This window comes from Mustelus asterias, chromosome 1 (genome assembly GCF_964213995.1).
Source record: "Mustelus asterias chromosome 1, sMusAst1.hap1.1, whole genome shotgun sequence".
In the NCBI taxonomy this organism is placed as follows: Eukaryota; Metazoa; Chordata; class Chondrichthyes; order Carcharhiniformes; family Triakidae; genus Mustelus; species Mustelus asterias.
Genome location: NC_135801.1, coordinates 169,260,830 through 169,272,837, shown reverse-complemented (window position 1 = coordinate 169,272,837; position 12,008 = coordinate 169,260,830). Strand labels below are relative to the sequence as shown.

Sequence of the window (12,008 nt, the reverse complement as noted above, 5' to 3'; positions counted from 1 at the left end):
ATGAGGCAAAGCAATGCTTGGCAATGAGTCCACACAGGGGTCAGGATATATCTCAGAGTTCCGCCAAAGGCTGCTCATTTGCTTTCTGGATGCATAAAATGAAGTTTTTAAAAATTTGTTTACGGGATGTGGGCACCACTGACCAGGCCAGCATTTATTACCCCTCCCTAATTGCCCTCGAGAAGGTGTCGGTGAGCTATCTTCCGGAACCGCTGTAGTCCCCGAGGTGTACGTACCCACAATGTTGTTAGGAAGGGAGTTCCAGGATTTAGACCCAGCAACAGGGAAGGAACAGGGAAGATACATTTCCAAGTCAGCATGGTTCAGGCTTGGAGGGAAATTTGCAGGTGGTGGCGTTCCCACATCTCTGTTTGTTCTCCTTCTAGATAGTAGCAGTCATGCATTTGGAAGGTGCTGCCGTAGGAGCCTTGCTGAGTTACTGTAATGGATCTTGTAGTTAGTACCTGCTGCCACTGATCGCCATTGGTGGAGGGAGTGAATGCTTGTGGAAGGGGTGCCAATCAAGCAAACTGTTTAGTCCTGGATAGGATCAAGTCTCTTCACATAGAACATTACAGCGCAGTACAGGCCCTTTGGCCCTCGATGTTGCGCCGACCAGTGGAACCAATCTAAAGCCCCTCTAAGCTACACTATTCCAATATCATCCATATGTTTATCCAATAACCATTTGAATGCTCTTAATGTTGACGAGTCCACTACTGCTGCAGGCAGGGCATTCCACGCCCTTACTACTCTCTGAGTAAAGAACCTACCTCTAACATCTGTCCTATATCTCTCACCCCTCAATTTAAAGCTATGTCCCCTCGTTTTAGCCATCACCATCTGAGGAAAAAGACTCTCACTATCCACCCTATCTAATCCTCTGATCATCTTGTATGCCTCTATTAAGTCACCTCTTAACCTTCTTCTCTCTGACGAAAACAACCTCAAGCCCCTCAGCCTTTCCTTATACGATTTTCCCACCATACCAGGCAACATCCTGGTAAATCTCCTCTGCACCCTTTCCAACACTTCCACATCTTTCCTATAATACGGCGACCAGAACTGTACGCAATACTCCAAATGCGGCCGCACCAGAGTTTTGTACAGTTGCAGCATGACCTCCTGGCTCCGAAACTCAATCCCTCTACCAATAAAAGCTAACACACCGTACACCTTCTTAACAACCCTATCAACCTGGGTGCCAACTTTCAGGGATCTATGCACATGGACACCCAGATCCCTCTGTTCATCCACACTACCAAGTATCTTACCATTAGCCCAGTACTCTGTATTCCTGTTACTCCTTCCAAAGTAAATCACCTCACACTTTTCCACATTAAACTCCATTTGCCACCTCTCAGCCCAGCTCTGTAGCTTATCTATGTCCCTCTGTAACCTGCCACTTCCCTCCGCACTGTCTACAACTCTACCGACTTTAGTGTCATCCGCAAATTTATTAATCCATCCTTCCACGCCCTCATCCAGGTCATTAATAAAAATGACAAACAGCAGTGGCCCCAAAACAGACCACTCGTAACTGAACTCCAGGATGAATATTTCCCATCAACCACCACCCTCTGTTTTCTAACAGCTAGCCAATTCCTGATCTAAACCACTAAATCACCCTCAATCCCATGTGTCCGTATTTTCTGCAAAAGCTTACCATGGGGAACCTTATCAAACGCTTTGCTGAAATCCATATACACCACATCAACCGCTTTACCCTCATCCACCTCTTTGGTCACCTTCTCAAAGAACTCAATAAGGTTTGTGAGGCACGACCTACGCTTCACAAAACCGTGCTGACTATCCCTAATCAAATTATTCCTTTCTAGGTGATTATAAATCCTATCTCTTATAATCCTTTCCAATAATTTGCCCACAACAGAAGTAAGGCTCACCGGTCTATAATTACCAGGGTTGTCCCTACTCCCCTTCTTGAACAAGGGGACAACATTTGCTATCCTCCAGTCTTCTGGCACTGTTCCAGTAGACAATGACGACACAAAGGTCAAAGCCAAAGGCTCTGCAATCTCCTCTCTAGCCTCCCAGAGAATCCTAGGATAAATCCCATCCGGCCCAGGGGACTTATCTATTTTTACCCTTTCCAGAATTGCTAACACCTTAAGTGTTGCTGGAGCTGCACTTATCCATAAAACCATTGAAGCATTGCAGCACAGAAAGAGGCCATTCAGCCCATTATGTGTGCACCAGACGAAAGGAAAAAATCCTTTGGTCAAGAATCACATGAGACAGGCATAGGCCCTTTGGGCCTACTCTGCCAATCAATATCATGCCTGACCTGATTGTAGCCTCAGATCCACATTCCGCCTACCCCCGGATAACCTTTGCCTCCCTTGTTAGTCACGAATCTAGTTACCTCTGCCTTAAAAATATTCAATGGCCCTGCCTCCACCGCTCTCTGGGGAAGAAAGTTCCCAAAGACTTACGACCCTCAGCAAAAAAAATTATTTACCTAATCTCCATCTTAAATGGGAGACGTGTCCCTTAGTTCCAGTCTCTCCCTCACAGGGAACATTCATCCTCTCAAGCTCGCTCGGAAGCTTCATACTTCAACAAGATCACCTCTCAATCTTCTAAACCCCAATAGATACAGGCCCAGCCTGTCCACCCTTTCCTGGCAAGATAACTCTTGAGGTGAGGTGAGAGGGGAGAGATACAAAAGTGTCCAGAGGAGCAATTTTTTCACACAGAGGGTGGTGAGTGTCTGGAACACGCTGCCAGAGGTAGTAGTGGAGGCGGGTACAATTTTGTCTTTTAAAAAGCGTTTAGACAGTTACATGGGTAAGATGGGTATAGAGGGATATGGGCCAAATGCGGGCAATTGGGACTAGCTTAGGAGTTTAAAAAAAAGCGCGGCATGGACAAGTTGGGCTGAAGGGCCTGTTCCCATGCTGTAAACCTCTATGACTCTAACTCCCACATCCCCAAAATAAAGTCAATCTTCTCCACTAAACTGCAATAGTAGCTAATTTTAAAGATTAAAGTTTATTTATTAGTGTCACAAGTAGGCGTACATTAACACTGCAATGAAGTTACTGTGAAAATCCCCCAGTCGCCAAACTCCGGCGCCTGTTCAGGTACACTGAGGAAGAATTTAGCACGGCCAATCCACCTGACCTGCACATCATTTGGACTGTGGGAGGAAACCAGAGCACCCAGAGGAAACCCACGCAGACACGGGGAGAACGTGCGGACTCCGCACAGACAGTGACCCAAGCTGGAAATCGAACCTGGGTCCCTGGCGCTGTGAGGCAGCAGTGCTACCCACTGTGCCACCGTGCCACCCATATTTTAACCCAGTCTTAAAAAAGTGCCCTCTATGGCACATCTGTTAATTCAGTATGCCAAATGTTTACGGCTGGGATTTACAGCGAGTGTCACTTGCTGTATTAAAATTAAAGTCAATGCTTTACTTTGTGCCTATTAATAACTGATTTTACAGAGGTCTCCTAATGCTTCAATTAAAATTATCATCACATTCAACTGGGCCAAGCTAGATTCTAGAGATAAAAAGGCAGCATACACTGAGCCAAGTCAGTGACCCGGATGCTGTAGCTGCACTCCCCAAGAAGGACTTTGAGCCTTGTGTCCTGCCATGAAGCCATGACTGATAGGAGAGGGAGCCAGTGGTGTTGTGTAACCTTTCCATTTGGAAGAAGCCAGAGGTAGAGGACATTACAGATCACAACAACAACACAGATTTATATAGCTGCTTTAACATAACCGTTCTCCTCCCTAACCCCACTAAGGTGCTTCACAGGAGCATTCTAAATTGAAGAATGACACCGAGTCACGTAAAGGGATATTCAGTCATGTGACCTGAAGCTGGGTCAAAAGGGTAGGATTGTCTTAAAGGAGGAAAGAGAAGTGTGTTTTTTTGGGGGGGTTGTGAGGAGGAAAGCCAGTGCAGACTTGATGGGCCTAAAGGCCTCCTTCTGCACTGTACGGATTGTATGGAGCTTGGCCTAGTCAGCTAAAGACATCATACCAATGGTGGAGTGTTTAAAATCGGCGATGTTCAAGAGGCCAGGACTATATGAGCACAGATATCTCAGAGGGTTGTGGAGCTGGAACTGCTTATAGAGATAGGGAGGGATTTGAATATCAAGACAGTTAAGAAAGAGAAGCTAAACGTGTGGTTATTCGGATGGTGTGGTTTCACAGATTTAAAACTAGCTCCTAGCGTAATACTCCAAAGGCAACAACATTTTCATTACTATTAAAAGTTTGCTCTGCAGTGGACACTTCAGCTGCCACAGCGCAAATTCTCTGAATTCAGTTTTCCAACTTGAAGTTATACAGTGGAGTTGTCACTGAATTGCAAATATCAACATTGCACCCACCTAATGATGGTCAGAAAACAGCTGCATCGTGCTGGTGTTTGTCACGGACAGGAGGAGATTTAATTTAAACAGATAAACAGGTTTCCCTTTTCACCATCCGTCCGTAAACAGAAAGGCGGTTTGATTTTTAATTCCCAATTTAGAAACTATGGCGCATTTCCCAAACCTTCAGTTTCAGTCTGATCCATTTCTATTAATAATCCCACAGCAAACTTGAGATACGATAAAATCAAAGGGGTACAACACTCAAAACAGAACTCCAAGATGGCGCCGGAGTGAGGCGACTTCTTCCAAGCTGTGCCCAGCATACCTTCAAATTCTATCTTTTAGTCTCGTTCTATGCTTCTTTCTCTACACCCTATCTATGACTGTTACACCACATTCTGTACTCTCTCATTTCCTTCTCTATGAATGGTATGCTTTGTCTGCATTGCAAGAAACAATACTTTTCACTGTATGCTAATACATGTGACAATAATAAATCAAATCAAATCGAAACAACATAGCCTCCTTTTTCACTCATACAATAAAAAGGGAAGGGGGAAATCAAGAAAGAAAGATTTATAGGGCAAAGCCAGAACAAAGAATTATTGTTTCACATGAGTCCCGAGTACAGAATCAAAGTCCAATGGTGTACGCTTCCACGGAGGTCAGCAGGCTGAATTTTGATGCTGGATAATTCACTTTTCCAGTGGAAATGACTTCAAGATGGAATAGGTATGCAGAGATGAATTAGTCTTGTCGGTGATGTTATAGAAGTCCATAAGTCCCAGTCAAAACAGTGTAGATGGGGCCCAGGCCTTCACCTGAACCACACCCTTTTTCTGAGCTGCTTCTTGCTAGATGAAAGGTGATGGACTGCTTTGCAGCTCCACTAGGCAATAGTTAAGGTTCCTTCAGCTAGGCAGTCAAGTCAATACCCAATATCTCCACTTCAGCTTTGACAATGGATATATATTCTTTTGTTAATGTTTCAACCATTAACAATTTGAAAGGAGATTGCAGGACCCTTTGTCCTAGCAGACTAGTAGGGCAGAATTTAGAAACATAGAAAACTACAGCACAAAACAGGCCCTTCGGCCCACAAGTTGTGCCGAACATATCCCTACCTTCTAGGCCTACCTATAACCCTCCATCCTCTTAAGTCCCATGTACTCATCCAGGAGTCTCTTAAAAGACCATATTGAGTTTGCCTCCACCACCACTGACGGCAGCCGATTCCACTCGCCCACCACCCTCTGTGTGAAAAACGTCCCCCTAACATTTCCCCTGTACCTACCCCCCAGCACCCTAAACCTGTGTCCTCTCGTAGCAGACATTTCCACCCTGGGAAAAAGCCTTTGAGAGTCCACCCAAACAAATTCTGAATGTCATAACAGCGAGAAAACGGGTGTCCTCCACGCCAGTCTTTTCATCTCTGCAGTCTTATTTTATTTATTAGTCACATGTAGGCTTACATTCACACTGAAATGAAGTTACGGTGAAAATCCCCAAGTCCCCTTCTGGCACTCTGTCAATTTCTTTGGCCGCTGGGAGCTTTACGCCAACGGGGGTGGGAAGCAAAGTCCAAGTACACCAGTGAAGCTGGCTTCAGAGCGCTCAGGCGTCAGGGTGCAGGGTGCCCTCATGTGCCATTGAACCAGGAGACCTTATTCCATCCCCTCCATGGACATCAGAGCCCCCCCTTCAATGGCGGCACTGTTACCCTCCCAGACCAACATGGGTCACCAGCATCAGGGCATTAGGACCCTCCCAATGAGCCCCCTGGCAGACCCCCAGCAGGCCTCCCCCATCATGACCCCCTCTGTGACCCAACTCATGACCCGTCCCCTCTTGCATTGGCCCCGTCATTGTGCAGAGCCCCCCATCATAGCCTCACCCCAATTAGGCTGCACCCCTTTGGCACTGCCCCAGCACACTTACGATGCCCAACCGGGCACTGCCAGGCCATGCCCCGACCACCCAGGGGCTTCAATAACCTCTGATCCCCCAGCCTGGTCGCGGCATCTGGTTTCTGCTACTGCAGAGCAGTAGTGATTCTTGCCGGTGTGGTGTCCCGTCGGCGAGGTTGAAAGCATCGGGGAGTGGGGGAAGCAGCCGTGCTGGACTCGATAATCACATGCAGATGCAGGCTGTCTAACGGTAATGAGCTTCACTCCCCTTCTGGGCACGCAGCTGTTCTCACCGGAAAAACAGGGCCGGGAAGATAGCAATCCGATTGACACCAAGGTATTTGGCCTCACACGCTATCTTCCCGGCTCGCCGCGCTGACTGACGGGTGTGGCGAGCTGGTAAGATCATGCCCGTGGTCTCTATAGTCACGGTGGGCTTAGGAAGTGTAGATGGCCTTTGTATAATTCTCTTTGAATTAGTTCTCTGCAGCTCACAGAGCTGCTATTCTTGTTCAGAAATGACAAGGTATTCGATATGGCTAGATAGTTCCTCTTGTTAGAAAGTCACAGCCAGACATGGTTTCAGTTATTTTAAAGCTTTTGTCTAGTTTTTATAATTTTAGGAAGTAGCCTTGGTGTTTATATATATATATATATAAAGAAATGAGTGGCCTTAGCTTTGTTACAGTGACACCTTCCATTATAGAAAACGGAGTGCATCTGGAAGGTTCACATTCATATGACTTTTGACACCCTTGTTAGTCAATAATCTATCTACAATCTCTGATGAAGGGTCATCCAGCTTTGAAATGTTGGCTCTATTTTCTCTCCACAGATGCTATCAGCCCTGCTGAGATTTTCCAGCATTTTCTGTTTTTGTTTCAGATTCCAGCATCCGCAATAATTTGCTTTTATATAAGAATCTATCTATCTCTGCCTTAAAAATATTCATTGACCTTGCTTCCAACGCTCTCTGGGGAAAAAAGTTCCCAAGATTCATGATTCTCTGAGAGAAAAGGCTTCTTCTCATCTGTCTTAAATGGGAGGACCCTTATTTTAAACTGTGTCCACTAGTTTTAGTTTCTCCCACAAGGGGAAATATTCTTTCACCATTCACCCTATAAAGTCCCCTCAGGGTCTTTCTTATATGTTTCAATAAGATCCCCTCTCATTCTCCTAAACTCCAATGGATATCGGCCCAACCTGTTCAACCTTTCCTTGTAAGATCACTCCTCCCCCAACCATTCCCAGGAATCAGTCAAGTTGAGTCCGGGGCAAGAACTGGGGACCCTGGTTCAAATCCCAACATGGCAAACGGTGAAATTTGAATTCAATTTTTTAAAATCTGGAAAGTCTAATGATGATCATGAAATGATTGTCATAAAAACCTATCTGGTTCACTAATGTCCTTCAGGGAAGAATTCTGTCGTCCTTAACTGGTCTGGCCAGAATGTGACCATGATGTGGAGATGCTGGCGTTGGACTGGGGTAAACACAGTAAGAAGTCTCACAACACCAGGTTAAAGTCCAACAGGTTTATTTGGTAGCACAAGCCACTAGCTTTCGGAGTGCTGCCCCTTCATCAGGTGAGTGGGATTTCAGTTCACAAACAGGGCATATAAAGACACAAATTCAATTTACAAAATAATGGTTGGGGTGCAAGTCTTTACAGGTAATTAAGTCTTAAAGGTACAGACAATGTCAGTGGAGAGAGAGTTAAGCACAGGTTAAAGAGATGTGTATTGTTTCCAGCCAGGACAGTTAGTGAGATTTTGCAAGCCCAGGCAAGTCGTGGGGGTTACAGATAGTGTGACATGAACTCAAGATCCCGGTTGAGGCCGTCCTCATGTGTGCGGAACTTGGCTATCAGTCTCTGCTCAGCGACTGTGTTGTTGTGTGTCGTGAAGGCCGCCTTGGAGAACGCTTACCCAAAGATCAGAGGCCGAATGCCCATGTAAGCGTTCTCCAAGGCGGCCTTCTCGACACACAACAACGCAGAGTCACTGAGCAGAGACTGATAGCCAAGTTCTGCACACATGAGGATGGCCTAAACCGGGATCTTGGGTTCATGTCACACTATCTGTAACACCCACAACTTGCCTGGGCTTGCAAAATCTCACTAACTGTCCTGTCTGGAGACAATACACATCTCTTTAAGCTGTGCTTAACCCTCTCTCCACTCACATTGTCTGTACCTTTAAGACTTGATTACCTGTAAAGACTCGCATTCCAACCATTACCTTGTAAATTGAGTTTGTGTCTTTATATGTTCTGTTTATGAACAGAACTCCCACTCCCCTGATGAAGGGGCAGTGTTCCGAAAGCTAGTGACTTGTGCTACCAAATAAACCTGTTGGACTTTAACCTGGTGTTGTGAGACATCTTACAGAATGTGACTCCAGACCCATAACAATGTGACTGACACTTAAATACCCTCTGAAATGGAGGGCGGTTAGGGATGGGCAATAAATGTTGGCCCAGCTAGGGACGCCCACACCCCATAAATGAATTTAAATTAAGTCAGGCAGCATGGGTGGCTGGAGAAACAAGAGTTAATGTTTCAGCCCAATGCCCTTACATCAGCTATGACAAAGAATCTTGAACCTGAACAGCGCGGCACAGTGGTTAGCACTGCTGCCTCAGAGCACCAGGGACCCAAGTTCGATTCCCGACTTGGGTCACTGTCTGTGTGGAGTCTGCACATTCTCCCTGTGTCTGTGTGGCTCCCCTCCGGGTGCTCTGGTTTCCTCCCACAGTCCAAAAGATGTGCTGGTTAGGTGGATTGGCCATGCTCAATTCTCACTCAGCGTACCAGAACAGGTGCCGGAGTGTGGCGACTAGGGGATTTTCACAGTAACTTCATTGCAGTGTTAATGTAAGCCTACTTATGACATTTATAAAACTCTGTCTCTCTCTCCCCCCACAGATGCTGCCAGCATTTTCTGTTCTTTTTCCATTTCAGATTTCCAACAGTATTATAATTTTGCAATTGTCGTTTCTGGTGTTGGTTAACTTGGTCAGTTAAAAAAAAACCTTCCAGATACCAATCCCTAAATATATCTTTTGCCAGTTTACCCCCTACATCCTACAGCTGAAATCATATTTATATCTTAACATCTTGTGCATGATAAAAGACTGTCTTTAAAAAACACACGACAGCGCAGAGTCGCTGAGCAGAGACTGATAGCCAGGTTCCGCACACATGAGGACGGCCTCAACCGGGATCTTGGGTTCATGTCACACTATCTGTAACTCCCACAACTTGCCTGGACTTGCAAAGTCTCACTGGCTGTCCTGTCTGGAGACAATACACATCTCTTTAACCTGTGCTAACCCTCCCTCCACTCACATTGTCTGCACCTTTAAGACTTGATTAGCTGTAAAGACTCGCATTCCAATCATTATTCATATAAATTGAGTTTGTGTCTTTGTGACCTGTTTATGATCAGAACTCCCACCCACCTGACGAAGGAGTAGCGCTCCGAAAGCTACAGTCACGCTAGAGGCGTTTGCTACCAAATAAACCTGTTGGACTTTAACCTGGTGTTGTGAGACTCCTTACTGTGTTTAAAAAACAACCAGCGATACTGAATATCTGTCATTGCAAGTAGAATTAAAATGTTGAAAACACTTGGCTAGTCAGGCAACATCTGTAAAGGGGGCCAATTAATATTTTAGATACCAAACTTCATCTGAACTGGGTTCCTGGGAGATTCCAGCATTTTACATTCCTTTTGGCCGCAGATTTCTAGCGTCTGCCGCGTTTTATTTTTTCGCCACAGCCCGTGGATTCAATCCAAAAAAGAAGCCAGTAATTTGAGGCGTTAAATAGATGGGATCACAGAATGAAAGGACATCTATAGGCAGAAAGACTTTTCATTCCCCCCCCCCATCAGCCCAGGAACCAAGCCACTCTTTACTGATGAGGGATATACAGAACCCCACAAAAAACATTCCTTAACAGACACACATACGGGGAAGCTATCAGAGTGAAATATATCAGTGCAAAGTGCTGGGGAATGGGGGGAAGAGAGATTCCGGGGTGTGTCCCCCCCCCCCCCCCCCTCTCCCCCTCCTGTCCACTGATGGGGGTCACCTTGTCCGGACAGGCAGACCCCTCGCTCCCACACTAGCTGCAGCCACTCACCCAGAAGTTGTCCCTGAAACGCGGCTCTCTCATGTTGGATGTTCTCAATGCCCAGGCGAGCCTCTGGTGTTCCCCCAACTGTACGCTAAACACTCGCTGCTGAAGGAGCTCAGTCGTGCCCAGCCGGCAGCTTCAGGAATACTGAAAGTGATCAGCCGACTTTGACTTAACAATATTCCTTTCAGTTCCCTGTCGGTTGCTCAACTTGACTCAAAACGCTCCCATACAGAGGCAATGGAATTCCTCTGGGTCCTAATGTCTGCTGTAACTCTCTGCAGCACTGAGTGTAGGAAGATTGTCATTTACTCACGTGGTGTTACTGCGATTTGAGCTGGTGATATTTTCTGTTTATTGAAGTGAAGAGTCTCAGTGGCGAAGGATGGAATAAGTTTTTGTTTTAGACAGTCAGTGTGCTGGCATTAGACACTCCCAAGTTTTTAAAAAGTAAAGAAAAGTTTATTTATTAGTCACAAGTAAGGCTTACTTGTGATTAATGAAAGTTACTGTGAAATTCCCCTAAAGTCACCACACTTGGCACCTGTTCAGGTCAATGCACCTACCTAACCAGCACGTCTTTGGACTGTGGGAGGAAACCGCAGCATCCCCACACAGACATGGGGAGAATGTGCAAACTCCACACAGACAGTGACCCAAGCCAGGAATCAAACCCAGGTCCCTGGCACTGTGAAGGCAGCAGTGCTAACCACTGTGCTACCATGCCACCAATGTGATCATAGAAATCATAGAATCATAGAAACCCTAGTGTAGAAAGAGGCCATTCGGCCCATCGAGTCTACACCGACCACAATCCCACCCAGGCCCTACCCCCATATCCCTACATATTTACCCGCTAATCCCTCTAACCTATGCATCTCAAGACACTAAGGGGCAATTTTAGCATAGCCAATCAACCTAACCCGCACATCTTTGGACTGTGGGAGGAAACCGGAGCACCCGGAGGAAACCCACGCAGACACGAGGAGAATGTGCAAACTCCACACAGATGTCCCTGTAGCAGAATGGTTATATCAATGGACTGGTATAGCAGTGAATTCAAATTCCACTGTATCAATATAGGGAGATTTAAAGTCATTTAAATACATTAATTGTAAATAATTGTAAATTTATTTACAATTAAAAAGCTAACCTCGATTTAAACTCATTTAAATAAATAAACTTACAATTAAACAGCTCATCTTGGGGGGATTTAAATCTATTTAAAATAAATAAACTGGGTTGATTTGATTTATTATTGTCACGTGTATTAGTATACAGTGAAAAGTATTATTTCTTGCGTGCTAAATAGACAAAGCACACCATTCATAGAGAAGGAAAGGAGAGGATGTAGAATGTAGTGTTACAGTCACAGCTAGGGTGTAGAGAAAGATCAACTTAGTGCGAGGCAGGTCCATTCAAAAGTCTGATGGCAGCAGGGAAGAAGCTGTTCTTGGCTGGTACATGACCTCAGACTTTTGTATCTTTTTCCCGACGGAAGAAGGTGGAAGAGAGAATGTCCGGGGTGCGTGGGGTCCTTAATTATGCTGGCTGCTTTGCCGAGGCAGCAGGAAGCGTAGACAGAGTTGTAAATTGTAAATAATT

The 12,008-nt window shown here is 45.6% G+C and overlaps 1 protein-coding gene across 1 annotated transcript in view; it reads right to left on the bottom strand.

The window, feature by feature from the left end:
• pstpip2 (proline-serine-threonine phosphatase interacting protein 2) overlaps positions 1-10,721 on the bottom strand; it is a 122,612-nt gene extending 111,891 nt beyond the window's left edge. Inside the window, exon 1 of the mRNA XM_078222896.1 lies at positions 10,410-10,721. Coding sequence (XP_078079022.1) covers positions 10,410-10,442 — 33 coding nt within the window. The 5' untranslated portion in view covers positions 10,443-10,721. The remainder of the gene's footprint in view (positions 1-10,409) is intronic.
• Between the last annotated feature and the right edge of the window lie 1,287 nt (positions 10,722-12,008).